This window comes from Oryza brachyantha, chromosome 8 (genome assembly GCF_000231095.2).
Source record: "Oryza brachyantha chromosome 8, ObraRS2, whole genome shotgun sequence".
Lineage (NCBI taxonomy): Eukaryota > Viridiplantae > Streptophyta > Magnoliopsida > Poales > Poaceae > Oryza > Oryza brachyantha.
Window position 1 is genome coordinate 13162959 of NC_023170.2, and position 21546 is coordinate 13184504.

At 47.0% G+C, this 21546-nt stretch overlaps 3 protein-coding genes across 4 annotated transcripts; all 3 read left to right on the forward strand.

Annotated features, from left to right (window-relative positions):
• The first annotated feature begins 560 nt into the window (after window positions 1-560).
• Window positions 561-1610, forward strand: LOC102718858 (temperature-induced lipocalin-1). Its single transcript, XM_006659382.3, has 2 exons — window positions 561-1043; window positions 1162-1610. Exons 1-2 carry the CDS (start codon window positions 687-689, stop codon window positions 1342-1344), a joined length of 540 nt encoding a protein of 179 aa, XP_006659445.1. The 5' UTR covers window positions 561-686; the 3' UTR covers window positions 1345-1610.
• Window positions 1611-2191: 581 nt separating this feature from the next.
• Window positions 2192-8181, forward strand: LOC102719137 (poly(A)-specific ribonuclease PARN-like). 2 transcript variants are annotated; one of them, XM_040526563.1, is made up of 10 exons: window positions 2192-2609; window positions 4151-4281; window positions 4367-4549; window positions 4626-4738; window positions 5076-5192; window positions 5288-5402; window positions 5482-5697; window positions 5907-6803; window positions 6874-7008; window positions 7152-8181. In XM_040526563.1, exons 1-8 carry the CDS (start codon window positions 2317-2319, stop codon window positions 6542-6544), a joined length of 1806 nt encoding a protein of 601 aa, XP_040382497.1. In that variant the 5' UTR covers window positions 2192-2316; the 3' UTR covers window positions 6545-6803; window positions 6874-7008; window positions 7152-8181. The 2 variants fall into 2 exon arrangements, with proteins under 2 accessions (XP_040382497.1, XP_015695757.2); XM_015840271.2 differs by having other exon boundaries at window positions 6888-7008; window positions 7152-8180.
• Window positions 8182-10975: 2794 nt separating this feature from the next.
• On the forward strand, window positions 10976-12120 carry LOC102719606 (probable CCR4-associated factor 1 homolog 7). The gene has a single exon (XM_006659383.3). The coding sequence runs from the start codon at window positions 11171-11173 to the stop codon at window positions 12032-12034; it is 864 nt and encodes a 287-aa protein (XP_006659446.3). The 5' UTR covers window positions 10976-11170; the 3' UTR covers window positions 12035-12120.
• Window positions 12121-21546: the final 9426 nt, after the last annotated feature.

A 21546-nucleotide genomic window follows, 5' to 3' on the forward strand; every position in this document is an offset into this window, starting at 1 on the left:
CGCCCCACGGCCGACGACGACGCCGCCCGACGCTCAGCCGCGCTCCGCCAGATCCAGCCCGACACCGCCGACGTCGCGCTTCGCCCGCCGCTGCATCCGCCGCCGCCGCCCCGCGCTCCGCCGGTCGCCGCCGTCGTCGTCGCCTCAGTCGCCGCCGCCTCCGTCGCGCCTGCTTCAGCCGCTGCCGAGGCTGAGATTGAGAGAGCTAGAGAGAGAAGGGAAAGGTAGAGAGATGATTGAATAAAATACATCACAGGTCCTACTTAATAGTAGTCTGTACTTTGTAACGTGTCTTTAGAAGTGGTTTTGTCTACGTGACACATAAGAGTTAACCCCTAAAATCACAAGCGAAGGATCGTCTGATCCCATTAGCAAGTCACAACCTCTCGCCACCCCGTCACGACGAGACGAAGACGTTTCCCGGCCGCGGCACCTGACCTCCCCCGCGTCGGGAACCGGCAATTCCGCAGCCATCGAACGCCCACCGAAACACGAGCCGGTTCCCCAACGTATCGCCCACATTCCTCCACGTCGCCCCTTAAATTCCCCTTCGTCTCTATCCATCCCTCCCCTTCGCCTCGCCTCGCCTCTCCCCACCCGCCGCTAAACCCACTGCCCCACGCCACCACCCACCTCGCCGCCGACGAAGAGCAAGGAGGCGACGAGCGAGCCTACGAACGGAGACGATGAAGGTGGTGCGGAACCTCGACCTGGAGCGGTACATGGGGCGGTGGTACGAGATCGCGTGCTTCCCGTCGCGGTTCCAGCCCAAGGACGGCACCAACACGCGGGCCACCTACACGCTGGCGGCCGACGGCGCCGTGAAGGTGCTGAACGAGACGTGGACCGACGGTCGCCGCGGCCACATCGAGGGGACGGCGTACCGCGCCGACCCGGCCAGCGACGAGGCCAAGCTCAAGGTCAAGTTCTACGTGCCCCCGTTCCTCCCCATCTTCCCCGTCACCGGCGACTACTGGGTGCTCCACGTCGACGACGCCTACCAGTACGCGCTCGTCGGCCAGCCCTCGCTCAACTACCTCTGGGTAAGCACTGCGCCGCCTCCTTCAGTTCAGACTGCGACCGATCTGTACTGCCATCCATGGCCAATTCAACCATTCAACCTCTCAATCTCTCATCATCTGCATCTGCATGTGTGTGTAGATCTTGTGCAGGCAGCCGCATATGGACGAGGACGTGTACAACCAGCTGGTGGAGAGGGCCAAGGAGGAGGGGTACGACGTGAGCAGGCTCCGGAAGACGGCGCACCCTGACCCGCCGCCGGAGAGCGAGCAGACCACCGGCGACCGCGGGGTGTGGTGGATCAAGTCCCTCTTTGGCCGGTAGAGGCAACCGCGCCAGCGAATCCATCAAGCTCGCCGCCGTCCAGGGCTTGATGCCACCTCGCTTGTACATTACTTGTTTCAGTTCAAGCCGTCAAGCTTGTAGTTTGTTCGTCGCCGCTGTCAATGCCTGTTCGTTGCTCGGATGTTCGTTATTGTGATGAACTTTGGATATCTGCAAAGGCTCTATCGTGTTTCTAAATAAAATAAGGATGAACTGTACTACCATGCACGACGAGCTAGGTAATTAACACAGTCTCTCTTTCCGTTTCTTTGGTTTCTATTTATAAGTTAAAATTTAAATTTTAAACCTTAAATTTAAATTTACGTTTTTTTATCGTAGTATACTTTTTAGCATTGACTTTTACCTTGTAAGAATGCATATATAAAAATTTGTTATAAATTATTTTAAGTTTACACGTATACTTGTAACCCTGTTTTAGAGCACAATCTGATGGGTGCAAAGTGCAAAGCAAACCCAAAGGAAAATGCTTCTCGTTGCCTCTTTATGCTGAATAATTTCATAGCTCTCAGTTGGGTACAGAACTACATGAGCAGTACTACCGGAAGATAGTTTGACGAGAAATTCATCCGTATTTTAAATTTGGTCTATGCGGCACCGCATAGGACAGATAAATTTCACAGTCAAATTCTGTGAACGCAGGATAAAGAAATGCTCCAAATCCCTGCAAGAGCTGATTTTTTTTTGTGAAATTTCGAATTGATTCCTGTTAAATTTCCGCCGATATTCTTTAGATCCCATTTGGCAGCCCAGATATACAGAAGCCCACTATGCTGCGGCCCACCATCACCGATCCCCTAAACCTCTAAATCGGCCAGTCGCCAGGCATCTCGCGCCGCCGCCGCCACCGCCACCCCCACCCCATCCGACGCCGGCGTTCCCCTCCTGGTTCTCCGTCTGTAGCGCATCGCCCCGCTCCTCCCGTCACCGCCGGATCGCCCCGCCCAGGTTCGGATGGCCGCGGCCACGCGCGCCGCTACGGCGACGGCGACGAAGCAGGTGACGAGGCGGAACTTCGCGGAGGCCGTGCAGGAGCTGGCGGCCCGCCTGGAGACGTGCGACTACGTTGCCATCGCCGCGCAGAAGACGGGCGCCCCAACGGGCTGGCGGCACGCGCTGCTGGTGGACACCCCGGAGACGGCGTATCTGAAGGCCAGACTCGCCGCGGAGTCCTTCCAGCCGCTCCACTTCGCCATCTGTCCCTTCCGCATTGATGCTGCATCCCCTTCCACACTCGTCGCCTATCCGTAAGTGGCTCTCTCAGGCTCTCTCACTCTCCATCGCGCATAAGAATTATGTTATAGCAGCTATGATACGGGACAAGCCATTTTGTCAAACTATTTCTGCTTGCGGGTTCAGTAATACTCGTGAGGGGAGAATGCTCCGTTATTACTTTGCGACCAAAATGTCCCTGCGACTTCGAACAATATGAAATGCAGCCGACCCTTGCCTTGCAGAGTGCATTTTTATAGAATGCCATATAGACAAGGATCTTATATGTTGTCAACACTTCAAGTTTGGAAAGGAATTATGGAAAATTGTATAATTGTATCTCCATGTTACATCTGGAACTAGTTTAACTAGTGAATCCAGGGTAAATTAAGCATAGGCAAGGTCATCACACGACTAGCTAAGATGGAAATTTAATTTGTTTATCATCTCTTTTGTTTAGTTGGTTTAGCATGATACTCTTTTGCGCTTTTCTGTTTTTTGCCGGGCCAGCAAGAAAAGAAAACATGAGCATGAAGACTCATACTCAGGACATTAGGGAGTCCATTCTTTTTTCTGGCAATTTTCTAGATGTTAAGTTGAATGACTTGAATCAGTCGGGATAAAATACTGAAGGCTGTGGACAGCCAATTATATATAGATTTCATATTATGTAATTCAGTAAAGAGGTGGTACAGATAAAGATAGAAGTGTCCGCTTATCCATATCGCAAGGAAATTAAACAATGTGTTTTGAACAAATAATTTGGCAATGCTAATTTCAGGCTACAAACAAACTAGACAACTAATATTTTGGCATTCCCAAAATTCTTGGCTTGATTTTGTTTGGCTACAAAACAAACAGACACATAATTATATGAAGATGGAAGTGGGGGTCCTTTAGCTTAGCATTGAACCTTTTCCTATTGTAGAGCAGATACAGGTCCAATTGTATGATCGCACAAATGGGGTAAATGATAGGATAAATCATCCTTAATGTTTGAGTAAGGACCAGGTAATTGGATAACGAGGAGGTGAGGTACTAATATCTTCTGCCAATCAATGAACTGAATCAGTTGTCAGTCAAATGAAATATACCATGTAAACTAGCAAGCTGTATGGGCTATTCACAGAAATTTGCATATTTAAGGACAACGAAGTTGCTTTGAAAATCAGTACATCTCCTGGAGTAGCTCTTGACTCTGACCTGTTTATACTAGAACAACAATTCAACAATACTAGATTCTGCTGATTGTGAACTTGTGGTACTTCCAGAGAATAATATTTATGTTGACTTTTGGTTATGCTTGACAATTGAAACCACCCTACTTTGCATCATTTACTAGTTTGTTCATGACAGTTGAGTTCATTTATTTATGACCATGGCTAATCAATTCGTCCATTTTTATTGGATTTAAATGTTGGATGCAGTTTTATACCTAGGGCTTTCTACATAACTAATTCAAATTTTGTGTTGCACTTGAGAAAACCATGTTGTGTTCTCCCATGCTTCAGTCCATAGTAGACTATTTTGTCCCTGATTGTTGCTGATGCTTTTGTCTGCTGTTTTGGATGCACAGGTACAATTTTCATTTATTTCCCAGAGATGAGCTACAGATAGGAATGCCTTCTTATAGTTTTTCCTGTCAATCATCTTATTTATCATCTATGGCTCATAGTGGTTTTGATTTCAATATGTGCATTTATGATGGTGAGTATTATGCCATGCACTGTGATGAATAGCAAGTTGGATATTTGATGTAGGCATCCTAATTTGCTGTTGGCTATATTGCCAGGTATATCTTATTTATCAAGGGTTCAAGAATCCTTGGCAAGGGAAAAGATATTTATCCCTCATGTTCGCCAATTGTCACCAACACCAAGCACATCTGTTGCTGATTCCGTTTTTATGAGTAGAATTAAATCGAGAATAGAGCATTGGCGAAAAGGATATACAAAACCAAGTAATACAGCTGATGGTAGGTTATTATAGATAAATGTTCGACTCTCATTCTAGTTTGTTAGCTAGTCCTGACATTACTTCTTACTGGGCAGGTTCTTTAGTGAGTTCCCTTAGGCAACTGATTTTGGGTGGTGAATCATATGGCTCAAGACCCAGTTTCAGCATTGATGTTTGCAGTGATCGCCAAGTTCAACTGGTATTGGAGGTGTGTTTTTCACAAGTTACATTTGCTTATTTTCTTTCTTCGAGTTTCAAATATCATTTTTATCAGCTATTCAGAGAATCATAGATTTCATCAATTTGAATTCAAGTTTAGCCCATTTCAGTTCTGTATTTTGTTTTGCTATTATATTGGTTTTGAGTACTGATATATGAAATGAATTTACTGATTTAAAACAGATGATTTGCATTCTTATAGTATAAATAAAGAAAATGTAATGACCAAAATGGGTTGTTCCATCTGTTACATCACGACATGTGAGCTGTAAAGTTATGATCCTGTTTACTTGTGTAATATTTGATTGTTTTGAGCTATGATGCAGGCAGTAAATCATATATCTGATGACCTTGTAGCTCTTGTTGTTCCGGACAAAGCTGGGGCAGCTAGGGCAGTGCGTGTGATCTTTACTAGTTCTACAGAAGATAAGAACCTTCTCCTGGTTTGTATTCCCTCACATTGGTAGCATATACTTCTATAAAATAAAAGGAAGCTGTCAACATATCCATGATCTGTTCCTATGAAAATCATTTTCAGATGGATATAGAAAAAATGGAGGATGAACATAATTTGAAGTTCCGTGGTTTTCGAGAAGTTATCGATCTACTTTCATCTTCACAGAAACCAATTATATCTTATAATTGCTTGAACGGTATGTTGATGCATGAAAACCTACACAATTTATAAGATGTTAACCTTTTTAGTCTTACTAAAGCATCTTCCTTTCCCAGATTTCACAATGATACACTCTAAATTTGTTGGACCTCTTCCACCAAACTTGCATGAATTCATGTGTTCCTTGAGGATGGTATTCTCTAACGTTATTGACATCAGTCACATGTGGAGGGAAATTGGCCCATTGAGAAAAGCAAAGAATATACAAGCTGCTCTGAGTTACTTGCAGAGACAGTACTTTGTGCCAATGGATGTAGAAATTCCTCAGCAAGGTATAGTATCAGCTTGTATGATTGACATGCCATGTTTCTTCATGAACAATGGAGTATTTCCTTTTCAGTTGTGTTTTGGAAACCAAATTAAATGAATTATTGGTAACTGATGTGGGTATGAAATTGATGCCTAAATCTTCAATTCTTCATCAAGCTTTCTTGCTAGAATTTTGTATTGAGCTCTCATTTTTTTGTTCTCCTTTGCACAGATAGTAACAACTGTATCACAAAAAGTGGGGAAAATGTTCTGAGAATAACAAAGTTGTTTGCTAAGCTAAGTTATTTACTGAAAATCAGTCCCAATGGTCAATCTCACTCTGGCCAGAAGTGTCACACAGTTGAGGAATATTCTTACATATTTTATCCGAGTTGTATGGATGAAGATTCTGAAGATGTTAAGTTTGCTAATGAGTCAGATACCACCAGATCAATGAGAACTGACAATGTTGTTCTTTTATGGGGGTTTAGAGAGACATCTGTCAAAGAACTGAGATCTCGCCTTGCAAGCTTGCATCATACCTTCTCAAAAGATTTTGAGCTCAAATTATTGGATAACTCATGCTCAGCTTTGATATTCCGCAGCTCTGATATGGCAATGGAATTACTAAGAGAAATAAACTCAGAAAGCCCCTCTCTGAATAATTTCTTTTCAGAAGGACTGAAAGCTGCAGGATTTGAAGTCTACAGGAAGGTTTGCAGGTTAGGGCTTTGGGATTCAGATTTAGCTGAGGCTCTAGATGGTGTTTCATCCGAGCCGTCTACTTCAACGCTATCTGGGTATGGAACTTCTGAGATATACTGGAATACTTCACTGATGCTAGATCTAAAGGAGTATCTGGAATGCTAAAACATCACATAACACCTAGATTTTTCGTCTCAGATTAGTGAGAGTTTCCAGGTTGAGTAATTCCAAGAAATGCTATTGGCAAACGCCCCAAGTCTAAGAAATATCATCAACGAGTACGAGTTTCATGAAATGTCATCTTACATACAACTGTCCCAAAAATGTTGTCGTCATTATGGTTCCGTCCATCTTGCGCTATTAAATGCATTGTCTATCTTACAACACTTAACAGAGGGCTGCTAACAAGATCCTTATGGCAATGGTATTTCATGTAACTCGCACTTGTCAATAACATTTTTTGGAATTGAATGCTTGTCAATGACATCTCTTAGATTTTCTCTTCCAGGTTTGATACTCTGATCAACCACAACCAGTCAGCATTGCTGGAATCTTCGATGAAGCTAAGGCATCATCCTATGTGAACATGACTTGGGTGATGATTATGTTACTTGACCAACCATACATGGGTAAGGTGCTTCTATTCGTGGTGCAATCATGTGGAACGGTGATAATGTTTTCAGCGCAATGGATCTTTTACTCCCCACCTGACATGGCATTGCTAGATTTTGTCATAACAGCAGCTCACCCAAGTTTCTCTTCTCTTGTTCAGCTTGCACAGCAACACCAGGCATTCTGAAGTGAAGGGCATCCTAGTACACAATCAGTTGGTCATTGCTTCATTTGATGGACCACTTGCTGACCTGAAGGGGAAATCAGTTATACGGACTCGATGCCCACACGAGGACGACCTCACCATATTCTCATCCCAAATGATTGATCCATAATGGTCTTCTCTGGCCTTGAGAGCAACGCAGGATTCTTCTACGACAACTTGCCAGTTGCAGCACGTATGGTATCCTCAAAGTCTGGTACTCAGGTGGGATTGCACGGGAACCTAGCCGTAAAGTCAGTCACAGAATTGTGAACGCATGCCATCGTGCTCCTGCCTAACCACATGGCGACTCCTGGCCTGTAGAACAGCACCGTGAATGCAAGCAATGCGAAAGTCTTCTTTCGACACACTACATCGACAATATATCGAGACATTTGCAGTGGGAACAGTATGCTTTAATCTTGCCTAGCAGTGCTCTCGTAAACCAATCAAATCAACAGACTAGTTAAAATGGCATAGTATTGTTGTAGTCCAAATCTGATGGGATAGAAGGCAAATTAGTGGACCTTTTGTCTGTTTAAGCATCGGTCTGAAGAAGAAACATTTGTGCTTTCTGAGCATGAGCACTTCAAAAAGAAACTAGATCTGTATTCTTTCTCGTTCTTTACTTTATATTATTGATGTTATACGAAGTCTGATTTATAGATGCTGAAACGGTTGTTTTTCTCTATTTGACAGTCGATCTTCTTAATGGCAACCGTATGTATTTACGTAGATCCAATTTGCTTGATGCCATCACAAAATTCGTGAGGTTGAAAATACCATCGTCTATGCCTCACATACGCAGGGGGACGAATCTAGCCGGTGAAAAGGAGGGCTTCCTTTTTTTAGCCTTCTCTACTCCCTTTCTTTCTTTCTTTTTACATGTATATCTCCTATTTTCTACGGGGATCCAGCGGACAGTGAGCTTGAGCTCTCCTAGCGTCCACGTTGTATCTGTCATTGTACATATGATGTTTTTGTAATCCCTGCAAGTACAATATTTTTCAAACTACTAGTAGGGAACATGCTTACATTGTCATTTTTAAGTATAAATGTATCTCTCTGTTGTGCCCCATCAATTATTGTAGCCATATTAAACCATCAACCTCGATAGACAAGGTGAAGAGTACATTTCCTCTTACCAATTGCACTATTTAGGTTTGTTTGTTATGATGCATTGATGCCCAAACATGCCGTGCTACAAAAATGGCACAATCAATATAATTGGATGGTACTTGGTTTGTAAAAAAGAAAAAAATGGCATTAAACTTTTGGCAGGAAAAGAAAACAACAGCTCGAGCACTAGTCATAATTTAGCACCAAACAGCCAAATCTTGCCATTGGTAGGCTTTAAAATGGCATCAGACCAAACAAATGCTTGAGGTCCCATTGAACTCAAGCACACCCAGGGGAGTAATGCATAAAGTTCATAATACATCAAAGCGGGAAATAGAGAAGATGTGATGGTGGTTGGATACAATTCATGGTATAGCAATAACACATTAGACGTGTATGTACACGGTCGCTGTGATGTACTCAAACAAGCACTTGTAATAGCCATACAACTCACCAGCCAATTCAACAAAAAGCTATCTGTAATTAAAAGGAAAATATTGTCTTTTAAATGGAGTTACACAATATCACCAACCACTCGATGGCATAACCTTAGAGAATGCCCCCCCAAAAATGCTAGAAAATAGACATTGAACAAGTGGAGGGATGAAATAATACCAGTCAACCGACTATTTGAATGGAAAAAACACTAAAACCATAACACTTATACTTATAAGCCAAAATTTAAATTTTAAAACTAAATTTTGAGTTGATTTAAATTTTTTTCATCGTTTGCTTTTAGATCGTAGAGAACACGTATATAAAAATTTTATCTATAGTTTTTTAATCGTTAATAAGTTGTTTTACTTATGCTTAATTTTAACAAAGAACTATGGTTCTAACAGTAAGACCAAATAAGTAAGGGGCTTATGCTTCTCAGGGAAAAAACATTTATATATATCTTCATCCAACTTAATTAGTTTCACTCGCTTACTACCCCTACTAACCCTTACTTTTCTCCCGTCTTCTTTCTTATCCTTTTATAGGCTCCATTCATCGATTTTTTTTTCTTCTTGTTTGGGTTCTTGGGTGATCACAGACAAGGCTGCATAAATACGATGAAAACTATGCACCATAGACCAGTCAAATGATGTGATGAAGTAATCCTAGGTACTCGATTAATTGAAAGGCACAAAAAAAACCTGCAAAAATATATAAAACTATAATAGCTAAGAGTGTCTCCAAGATATAAAAAATTCTTGCTCAATAAATGCTAATAAACCATTGCCAACTGTGACACTTGAATAACTTTGGACGTACGACTACAATGAAGCGGTGGAGACCAAACAAGTAAGATACTTGTGCCATTTAACTTTTTGTCATTTTTAAGAAATGACACATAATATATTTGTCACCCGATGTGAGTCTAGTGGCAAATATGTTAGCACCATTTCTAAGAGTGACAAAATGTTATTCCCATGACGATACATACCATTTGCTTTAACCTCACATTCTTCTCTACGCCTCCGTAGACTCTGGATCTCTCCCTCTATTTTCGTTTCGTAGTAACGTTAGACAATATCATACATATATAGCTAGGAAATACGTATGGCATGTTAAATGACGTGATGAAGTAATTTGGAGTATCTGAATAGTGGAGTAAAAAGGACACCGAAAAACCCTAAAAAATAGAGTAACAGCTATGAGAATATGTTTTATGATTTGATTGCGGAAATGGATGAATCTTAAAATGAAATTTGAACTGAATTCAAACAAACTAGGAGCAAAATATTATCTTAGGTCTAACCGAAATAAGTGAAATTCATCAAAATATGAACCTTTTTGGTCCAAATCGTACAACAAAGAATTGTAGGGCTAAGTTCTTTTCACCAGATTATTCCTCAACTTTTACACACATGCTTTCGAACCGCTAAATAATGTATTTTTTGTAAAATGTTTCTATGTAGAAGTTTATCATATTACATTTCTAAAGTAGATATTCTACTTTGTAGTATTTAATTTTATCCTTATAACATTAAATAACTATCAAAATTTAAATAATCTTTTATTTAAGTAAACAACACGGTCTAAGTCTCGCTCACTGAAAACACTACTGCTATTAAATCGTAAGTTAGTCTACTCATTGTAATTGTGTCAAGTCTCCACTTGTACCATCGGAATAATGTCAAAGGACTCGCTAAAAAGTATTACTACTAGTAAACCGTAGAATAGTCTAGTCGTCACAATTGTGTCAACTCTGCTCCTCTACCGCAAGAATGACGTTGGATGCTCAACTCAACGGTGGGCTAAATAACTATCAAAATTCAAATAAACCTTTAATTTTTTATCTTTCATTTATGCAAAGAACACAATCTAAGTCTTACCGCCAGTAAACCGTAGATTAGTCTATTCATGATAATTACGTCAACTATACACCTATACCGTTAGAATAGTGTTAGGTAACTCACTAAAACATTACTAAAGCATACGCCGGTTTAACCATCACAAATGTGTCAACTCTAGGTCGCAGCCGCAAAATAACTTTGGATGCTCAACGCTGGGGCCAAGCCAAACGAGTTGCGGGCCCCACATTCAGCGTGCGGAAGAACACCCGTACACGTCTGGGCCGTGGGCCCGACCCGGTTCCGCCGGCTCGCCCGAACCGCCCCGCTTTCCCCTCGCCTTCTCCTCCTCCTCCTCCTCCTCCTCTCTCCTTCTTCTTCAACCCGCCCCCCTCTCCCATTTCTGGATCTCCTCCCCTCTTCTCGGTTTCTGGCCGCCCCCCGCCTCCCTCGCGCAAGGGGGCCTCCCACGCCACCGCTCACGCGTGGGACCCGCCCCTGCCGCCTCCCCGTCGTCGCCGGAGCCCTAACCCTAGCCGCCGCGCGCCGAGGGAGCCGCTGGATGCGCCGGAGCCTGCGATGGCCGAGCCGCCCGCCGCCGGAGTAGAGGGCCCCGACGAGGGCGTGGAGATCCGCGAGGTGTGGGCGGGGAATCTGGAGGCGGAGATGGCCGCGATCCGCGACGAGGTCGACCGGTACCGCTTCGTGGCGATGGACACGGAGTTCCCGGGCGTCGTGTGCCGCCCGCTCGGCAACTTCCGCACCGCCGACGAGTACAACTACGCCAACCTCCGGGCCAACGTCAACATGCTCAAGCTCATCCAGCTCGGCCTCACCCTCTCCGACGAGAACGGCGAGCTCCCCCGGCGGGGCACGGGCGGCCGCCCCTGCATCTGGCAGTTCAACTTCCGCGGCTTCGACCCCCGGAGCGACCCCTCCAACGGCGAGTCCATCCAGTTGCTCCTCAACTCCGGCATCAACTTCGACCGATTCGCGGCCGAGGGGGCCGACCCGATCCGCTTCGCGGAGCTGCTCATGTCGTCGGGCGTCGTGCTCAACTCCGACGTGCAGTGGATTACCTTCCATAGCGGTTACGACTTCGGTTACCTGCTCAGGCTGCTCACCGGTCAGAACCTGCCGGGCACCATGACCGCGTTCTTTGATCTCATCAGAATCTTCTTCCCGGTGGTGTACGACATCAAGCATCTCATGAAGTTCTGCGGCAGCCTCCATGGCGGTCTGAGCAAGCTTGGTGAGCTTCTTGAGATCAAACGTGTTGGGATCTGCCACCAGGCTGGCTCCGACTCGCTCTTGACCCTAGGGTGCTACAACAAGATTAAGGAGGTATACTTCAAGGGATCGACCGAGAAGCATGCCGGTGTGTTGTATGGGCTTGTTATTGAGGATGGGGTGAACAGACCACCAACTCAACCCAATGAATGATTATGGATAGTTAAATAAAACAAGCTTCTGAAATTGAAAAAAAAAAGAGAGAAACTTTCGTGATGGATATATGTTGTCTGATCTGATCTCATGATTTTCTTGTGGTTTCCATGGTAGTTTCTTGTGCCTATTATTGCTGTTTGTCGTTGTGTTGCTTTAGTTCTTTCTTTGTGTTGTGCAATTTATCTTCAATTCTTTGCCCAATTTTTATTGCTGACTGCATTTTTTAGTTTAAGCAGCAACTTCTTTTCATGTTGAATAGCTGTGAAAGCTAACTTTCATCTTCAGTACTAATCAGTAGGATAGTTCAACTTATGTTTTGAAGCTATTGCATTAGATGCCTAGGGCTGTTTGTCTGGTTAAATTTACTGCAAATCTGTGATTACTTCTCTCTCGAGTATCATCCATACAAAGGTATGTGTTCATTATCTGATCTTTCTTTTTGATGTGTTGTCTGCCTGTGCAATTTGGCAGTTCGTTGTGGTGTTCTGAAGGTACAATATTTAGCATGTCATTTTGATGTTGACATGTCTTCACTATTTGTGTGGTGATTGTCATTTGTTTTTCAACGAGAAAAACCCATTATATCAGTGCTTGTAATATGCTGATTAAATATGAAATCTAAGTGGTCGCTATGTAGACTAGAAGTATAGTTATGTTTTTTTAATGTCTATTATGTATCATTGTTTGCATGCCCTGGTGTCTAGTACACTAATCATTCAATGGGCATTCTGCATATCTGTAACATGCAGGAACTGGAAATATCAACATGATCTGGTTTATGTTTAGGAATGAACATAGATTGTTTTACAAACTAGCTTGTTTTAGCTGTGTAACATGACTTTTTAGGGTGTTGGTAAATTTACTGCAAATGAGCGGTTGCTTCTCTCTCAAGCACTAGAAATACAGAAGTATGTGTTTATCATTTGATCTTTCTTTTTTATGCTGTTGTTTGTCTGTGCAATTTGGCAGTTTGTTATGGTGTTCTGAAGGTACAATACTTGCAGCATGCCACTTTAATGTTGACATGCCTTCACTGTTTGTATGGTGCTTATCATACGTTTTGCAATGTGTAATGATTAATTCTTCATATTGCTGCGCTAAGTTATGCTGATTAAATGTGAAACCTAAATGGTTGCGAGCTAGACTGGTAGAAGTATGTTTGTTCAGAATAGTTTTTGTATGTCCATAGCTAGCACCTTATTGTTAACTTCTAACAGATGTTCTGCATATCTGTAAGGAAAACTGAGAACTGGAAATATTAACTTGATCTGATTCATGAGTAAATATAGGTTGGTTTCCTAGATAGCTTGTTTTAGATGCGTAACATGACTTTTAGTATTCCAGTTTTCATATGTTTTTTATTGGTCACAAATGGCACCATTTCAACATTGCTGAGCTTTAACGAATGCTTCACCTGGGTTGGGTGATTTGGTAACGTCTTCTTCAATTTGAATTTAACAAGGCATTGCTCTATTGCAAGTGCTTGACTGAACTTGCTATCAAGCCTAAAGTTTCTTTACTGAATGTTGATGATGATGATAACTTCTATTCCTTATACTAGATTTTTAATGTCTCATGTTTTATTTTTTGTTGATCTGTTTCTGCATGTGTACCTTTATCTGAATCATACACTGTAAGGCTGTTTCGTTTGCTTTTATCCCTAGGTGCAATTGTTGACTGGAAAATCTTATGCGCCATATTTACTTGGGAGTAACTTTCCACCCTAATGGTAATCCAGTAGAGCTACTCTTGTTTGGTGTTTTTCTTCCTGTTGCTTCAGCAAAACCTGTGTAGAAATGGTAATTACTTAAAACGTTTCTCTAAAAAGAAGAGAGGTTTTATACTTGTGTTGCATTAGTATGATTCTTTTTTAAAACTTTAAAGGATTATGGTAAGGAACTGGTTTGGTTTCTGAAGTTCAATATATTGGTTATGGGTGTATTTTGCCAATAGCAACATTTCAGAACACATCGCAGAATGTTTGTTTTCCATTAACAAAACAACACTTATTTGAGAGCTTCCCAACAGAGAAGTTTGAGTTGTGCTCATTTCTTCTACTGTAGCATCTGAGCTGCTCTGCTGTGGCCTGATAATTGATTCCTACGCAAGAGCTGCGATCTTGCCTGCATCACATGTGTATCTAGAACTAAATTGCCGACTAGTGCTGATGATCTTATAGTATCAGCAAACAAAATTGTTTGGTGTTTGGACGAAGTAATAATGATGAAAGTTGCTTTTTTCTCTCACCTTGTGGTAAATGCCAGATTCTTATCTGCTAGCTGTTTTCAGAAGTTTACTCTTTGTTTGACTACTGGAATCGAAAATGGAGTTGTTGATAATGCAGACAATAGTTTAGCTATTGGAATCGAAAATGTTTACTGACTGATCAGTGTAGCTCTGCCTAAAGTAATTGAGTTGAGATGTTGCAAACGGTCTAGTAGGATCAGCACACCAAATTGTTTGGTGTTTGTACTAAGTTCGTTTTGTTTCCTACCTAAACTATTTGTTTCTGCTTATGATGCTTGCCACCTGCTTAGCTATTTTCAGCACTCAGAAGCCTACTGTTTGTTTTTCTGCACGGAATCGAAAATCAAAATGGATTTTTTTTATTGCTGTTTTAGATAATGATTACTGGTTAATCAGTGTAGTGTAGCTCTACCCTAAAGTAATTGAGGTCAAATGTCGAATGCTTTACAGGCATTAATGCTCATAAGTCACCACTTTATTTGAAAACATTTTTTAAGCTTGAAATTATCTGCCCACTATTTGGACATGGGACTAATTCGTTCGTACTAGTTTAGAAGTGGGCCGAATCTGTTGAACGAAAGGATTGGAGTGAATTTCTTATTGCGGTCAATTTCTTCATGGGCCATGTTGTGGGCTATATCTCTCTATCGATCAGATTATGTGAGACTTGTTGGGCTTCGATTCATACAAGCCTCAGCTTCTTTGGGCTGTTCTATTGATTCGCCTTTCCTTTGGGCCGTGGTTTCTTAGGGCATGCTCCTAGTTCGAGTGGTTTTAGCAAAAAAGCAAGTGCCATGTAGGATGAAGCCACTTCTTCCACAGTGCTTCTTAACGTAGGTCCTACAAAATATTACTTTATCACTTTACCCTCTCTTCTCTCCGACGCTCTCTCACCTCTACGCGCGCTCTCTCTCTAGCCTCACCCTCATCGACGAAGCAGACCCGACGACTGCAAGCTCGGCGCGTCACCCGGCGGCGGAGATCGGCCAAGCGTGGTCTCGGCGGCGATAGAGGAACACCGGGCGGCACTGGATCAAGCGGATCGAGGGAGGCCGACAGCGGTAGATCTGGGGGAGCGGTGGCGAGTGACCTCGGCGGACCTGGGAGACGGCGGGCCTTCTCGGGCGACCTCAGCGGCGACAGGCGGACCTCGGTGGGGACGGGCGGTCACGACGGCGCGCCGACGCGCGGACCACGGCGGGGGCGGGCGGACCTCGACAGGGACAGGCGATCACGGTGGCGCGATGACCTCGGCGGCGGTGGGCGGACCGAGGCAGCGGCGGGTGGACCACAGCGAGGACGGGCGGTCGCGGCGATGCACCGACCTCGGCGGCGGCGGGCAGACCTCGACGGCCGCAGATCTACGACGGAGCCAGCTCGGCGACGGTGAATCCAAATCTGGCGGCGGCCGACGCATCCCCGGCCTAGATCTGCCGGCGGTGGTTGGCGGCGACGGGTCGGGGGCGTCGGCGGTGGTTGGCGACAGGCGGGCGTCGGCGACTTTCTCCCCCTCTCTCACTTTTTCTGGCTCCTTCTCTCTCTTTTTCTGCTGCATTTTTCACGACTCTGACAGAGCTACTCGCGTCCTTTGCAAGCTCCGAGAGCCTCTGCGGGGGTGCGGTTCACAGGACGTGCCTGCCTTGCTCCGACGTGGTGGGCTTGAGCCACCCACCACGTCGGAGCATAGTGCATGCTCAGGCTCCTCGTTCAAGTGGTTCTAGCAAAAAAAAAAGCAAGTGCCACGTAGGATGAAGCCACTCCTTCCACAATGCTAGTTCTTAACGTGGGTCCCACAAAATATTACTTTATCACTTTACCCTCCCTCTCACATCTCTTCTCTCCGACGCTCTCTCTCCAGCCTCTCCCTTGTCGACGAAGCAGACCCGGCGAAATCGGCGCTCGCGCCCGACGGCAGAGATCGGTCGAGCACGGTCTCGGCGGTGATGGAGGAACACGGGGCGGCGCCGGATCGAGCGGATTGAGGGAGGGCGGTGGTAAGCTTGGCACGCGCGCCCAACAGCTGAGATCGGCCGAGCGTGGTCTCGGCGGTGACGGAGGAACGTCGGGCGACACCGGCGAGCGGATCGAGGGAGGCCGACGGCGGTAGATCTGGGGGAGTGGCGGCGAGCGAGCTTGGCGGATCTAGGGGGCGACGGGCCTCCTCGGGCGACCTCGGTGACCGGCGGACCTCGACAGGGACGGACGGTCACGGTGGCGCGTTGACCTCGGCGGCCACACACGGACCACGGCAGGGGCAGGCGAACCTCGACGGCGACAGGCAGTCGCGGCGGTGCACCGACCTCGGCGGCGGCGGGTGGATGTCGACGGCCGCAGATCTACGACGGAACCAGTTCGGTGACTGCGAACCCAGATCTGGCAGCGACCGGCGCGTCCCCGGCCTAGATCTGCCGGCGGCGGGCGGGTGGTGGTGGTTGGCGGTGACGGGTCAGGGGCGCCGGCGGTGGTTGGCGGCGGGCGGACGCCGGCGACTTTCTCCCCATCTCTCACTTTTTTCGGCTCCTCTCTTTCTTTTTCTGCTGTATTTTCTCGACTCTGACAGAACTACTCGCGTCCTCTGCAAGCTCCGAGAGCCTCTGTGGGGGTGTGGTTCATAGGGACGTGGCTGCCTCGCTCTGACGTGATGGGCTTGAGCCACCCGCCACGTTGGAGCATAGTGCATGCTCTTATGTGTTGTCTTGTAGGCCATTTATAGGAGGTCGGTTTTTTAGCTGTGGGCCTATGTTTATCGGACCGTGCTCTTGCTTTTTTTTCTTGTGTTTTTCTTTTGGATTTCTATTTTAGGTATATAATTGTTGTTTTGTCATGGTTGGCATCACGTATAGCAGGAGGAGGCACAGGAGGAGTCCAGATCAGACTCCTTGAGGGCGCATGAGGGAGTCCAGGTCGGACTCCTTGTGGAGTCCAACTCGAATTAGTAGAGTTTGTTAGGATTAGATTACAAGTTAGTTTAGTTAATTTTCCATTAATATCTAGAGTTTGTTAGCGATACGTAGAGATGTAAGCCTATTTAAAGGGGCACAGATTAGACAATAAAGCAGCGACGAATTTATCTCTATTTCTCTCATCTTGTTCTCTGTTCTCTCATCTTCTTCACGTTGTCAGCCACGGGATGGCAACCAACCCGGCTGCCAAGGCCGAGGCCCCCGATCTCCCATCGTTACCATATTCGTTCTTACGCCGGAGCTCGTGACAACTTGGTATCAGAGCACATGGCAGATAACACAACAAATATTCAACCGCTCCAGGAGCCGACCGATCCACTCGCCAAGCTGCAGGAGACCATGGCGGATGTCCTCAATGGCATCTCGGATTGGCATCCAAATCAGACTTGGCAGACCTCAGCCGCTCTGTTGCGGTGGCTACCTCACGCATTACATCGCTCGAACAGCTGGCCTCATCGTCATCAGCAACGTCGGGAGCAGCTCCACGCCTCGGCGGAAGCGGAATTCTGGGATCCCAGCCAATAGCTGCGCTTCGGCAGCAGGGTGCTAGACAACAACATGACTTCACAGGTCCGATAACAAGAGGAGGAGGCATCCCCCGTTTCTACAAACTCGAATTTTCTAAATTCGATGGCAAGGAGGACCCCCTCAATTGGCTCAATCACTGTGAACAGTTCTTCAGAGGGCAGAAAACTGATGCTGGCGATCGCGTATGGCTGGCAACTTACCATCTCACGGGCGAAGCTAAGGATTGGTATTTTCACTATGAGAAACATCAGGGGCCCCCTGATTGGGACGCTTTCAAGGAATTATGCCACATTCAGTTTGGTCCACCCATTCGAAGTAATCCCCTCGGTGAAATTAAACGATTCACACAGACGTCAACGGTGGCGGCCTATCAAGCTAAATTCCTCACATTGACCAGCCGCACCACAGAACTTTTATCCGAGAACTAGCTCGTACAGCTCTTCATGGCCAGCTTACGCGAGGACTTAGCGATCGACGTCGAGCTCAACAAACCGGAGGATTTACAAGAAGCCATGAGCCTTGCTCGCGCCTACGAGCGCAAAGCAGCTCGAACTAGAGGCATAACCAGGGCGGCGGGCTACGCGTATTTCCGGGGCGGCACAACCAACATGTCTACACCAGCTACAGCAACTCCGACACCGAATCCGCCCAGCGACAATGGTCAGCGTCAATTTCGTCGCTTGTCACCTACGGAATTGGCAGAACGTCGTTGCCAAGGATTATGCTACAATTGCGACGAGAAGTTCGTACGGGGCCACAAGTGCGCGCGCTTGTTTTACATTGAATATGATGACTCGGTATCTGACGATGACGCGGTCGGCGACACCACCAACGACAACGACCCATGTGTGTCCCTTCACGCACTCTCGGGCGTTGGCGGCGGTAGTACCATGCACTTGTCGGTTACCATTAATGGCATCCGCGTCGTCGCACTGGTTGATTCCGGCTCCACCCACAACTTCATCCACTCTGAGCTAGCGCACCGTCTGAACCTTCCCATAGAACTAGTGCATGAGGGCCTGCGTGTGGTGGTCTCAAATGGCGACCGCATAGCCAGCCTAGGGAGTTGCCGCAATCTGCCTTTGTCGATTGATGGTGAAAGCTTCCGTATCAACTGCTTCGCACTCGACCTGTACGCCGTGGATCTCATCCTTGGCACGGAGTGGCTGCAGTCGCTGGGACCGGTGCTCTGGGATTTCCAGAACATGCGCATGGTGATCTAGCGCGGCACGCGCAAGGTGACGTTCTATGGCCTCGCCAACAGTGGGGCACCCCGATGCGCTACGATCGACACCAACGACTTCATGACACACCTCTTGGCGGAATTTGATGGTCTTTTCACCGAGCCTAGCGGCCTGCCCCCGGCTCGATCAATCGACCACCGCATACACCTCAAGCCGGACACTGCACCCATCGCTGTCCGACCATATCGATACCCACAGCTACAGAAGGACGAGCTGGAACGACAGTGCGCTGCAATGCTTCATCAAGGCATTATTCGGCCAAGTACTTCACCTTTTTCGTCACCGGTACTCCTGGTGCGCAAACAGGACGGGTCATGGTGCTTCTGCGTCGACTACTGGGCACTCAACACAGCCACAGCCAAGGATAAATTACCGATCCCCATCGTCGATGAACTCCTTGATGAACTCCGTGGTGCACGCTTCTTCTCCAAGTTGGACCTGCGATCCGGCTACCATCAAGTTCGGACGCACAAAGACGACATATACAAGACTGCGTTCCGCACACACCAAGGGCACTTCGAGTTCCTCGTCATGCTGTTTGGTCTCACCAACGCCCCGGCAACGTTCCAAGCACTCATGAACACCATCCTCGTGCCATTTCTTCGTCGTTTCGTGCTTGTTTTTTTTCGATGACATCCTGATTTACAGCCGCACATGGTCTGAGCACCTACAGCATGTCCACGCCGTCTTGAGCACGATCCGAGCCAACAATCTCGTCCTCAAGCGTTCCAAGTGCCACTTCGGCGAACGCCAAGTGCACTACTTGGGACACGTGGTCTCCGCCGACGGCGTCGCGATGGACGAACAGAAGGTACACGCAGTGTGGGATTGGCCGACACCCTGCTCGGTTCGCCAAGTGCGCGGCTTCCTCGGGCTGGCCGGCTACTACCGCAAGTTCATCCGCAACTATGGTGCCATCGCTGCTCCGCTCACGGCCCTACTCAAACACGAAGCTTTTCGGTGGACGCTCGAGGCTGATGCGACGTTTGCCGTCCTCAAGACAGCACTATCCTCGGCACCGGTGCTCCAGCTGCCAGACTTCACCAAGCCCTTCACGGTGGAATGCGACGCATCTGGGTCTGGTATCAGCACTGTTCTACACCAAGGTGCTGGCCCCCTAGCATTCTTTAGCCGACCGCTCGCTCCACGCCATGCCGGCCTCGCAGCCTACGAGTGTGAACTCATCGGCTTGGCCCAGGCGATTCGGCACTGGCGCGCATACCTGTGGGGCAGACCGTTTCTCGTGCGCACGGACCACTATAGCTTGAAATTCTTGCTGGACCAACGCTTGTCCACCATCCCACAACATCGGTGGGTAAGCAAGCTCATGGGGTTCGACTTCACCGTCGAGTTTCGACCAGGCCGCACCAATGTGGTGGCCGACGCACTCTCGCGTCGCGAGGACGACGCGCCAACCGCCTTACTCGCCATCATGGGACCCATCTTCAAGGTGTTCGATGACCTACACGCCAAAATCACGGCAACACCGGAGCTGTCGTCTCTCCGTGACAAGGTGGTGGCCGGCGAGCACGGCCCATCATGGTCCTTCAAGGACGGTCTCATCATCAAGAAGGATAGGGTGTTCGTGTCAGCAACCTCGCCCACGTTACCAGTACTACTCGACGTTGCCCACACTGGACACGAAGGGGTGGAGCGTACTCTACATCGACTTCGTGCCGACTTTGCTGTTCCCGGAGCAAAACAAGTGGTGCAGGAATTTGTCCGCACATGCCCTGTATGTCAGTGCAACAAGACGGAACATTTGCACCCAGTCGGCCTGCTCCAACCCCTTCCTGTGCCGGTCCGCATGTGGGAAGATATCTCCATGGACTTCATCGAAGGCCTGCCCCGCGTCCATGGCAAGTCTGTCATCCTCACTGTTATTGACCAGCTGTCCAAGTACGCCCATTTCATTCCCTTGGGGCACCCATACACAGCAACGGTATCCCTTGCTCTATTGTTAGTGACCGTGACACGGTGTTCACCGGCGCCTTTTGGACTGAGCTGTTTCGGTTATCCGGCGTGAAGCTCAATCTAAGTTCGGCTTTCAACCCCCAAAGTGATGGACAGTCGGAAGCCGCCAACAGACTCATTGGCATGTACTTACGGTGTCTCACTGGCGACCGACCATGACAGTGGCTGCAGTGGCTCCCTTGGGCCGAATATTGCTTCAACACGACTTTCCAGAGCTCCCTCAAGTCGACGCCGTTCGAAGTGGTTTATGGTCGTGCACTCCCTGCACTCCATGCCTTTGACCGAGATCTACGCGTGTTCCCGCTGTGGAGCAAGCTCTGCGTGACAGGGATGCATTCCTCATTGAGATCAGGGAACGGCTACTCCAGGCTCAAGACTACGCCAAACTGTATTATGACGACAACCACCGCGATGTGGCATTCGACATCGGCGATTGGGTGTGGGTGCGTCTACTTCATCGGCAAGCTGCGTCGCTCCCAGGCTTCAGCCGGGGTAAACTGTTGCCAAGGTTCTACGGCCCCTACAAGATCACGGCACGCATCGGAGACGTGGC

Bases quoted from the DNA above. Each gene is read 5' to 3' on its own strand.
- LOC102719606 (XM_006659383.3), top strand. From the start codon at position 11,171: ATGGCCGAGCCGCCCGCCGCCGGAGTAGAGGGCCCCGACGAGGGCGTG.
- LOC102718858 (XM_006659382.3), top strand. From the start codon at position 687: ATGAAGGTGGTGCGGAACCTCGACCTGGAGCGGTACATGGGGCGGTGG. The intron at 1,044-1,161 runs GTAAGCACTGCG...ATGTGTGTGTAG, and splicing joins CCTCGCTCAACTACCTCTGG to ATCTTGTGCAGGCAGCCGCA.
- LOC102719137 (XM_040526563.1), top strand. From the start codon at position 2,317: ATGGCCGCGGCCACGCGCGCCGCTACGGCGACGGCGACGAAGCAGGTG. The intron at 4,739-5,075 runs GTGTGTTTTTCA...GCTATGATGCAG, and splicing joins AAGTTCAACTGGTATTGGAG to GCAGTAAATCATATATCTGA. The intron at 5,403-5,481 runs GTATGTTGATGC...TTCCTTTCCCAG, and splicing joins ATCTTATAATTGCTTGAACG to ATTTCACAATGATACACTCT.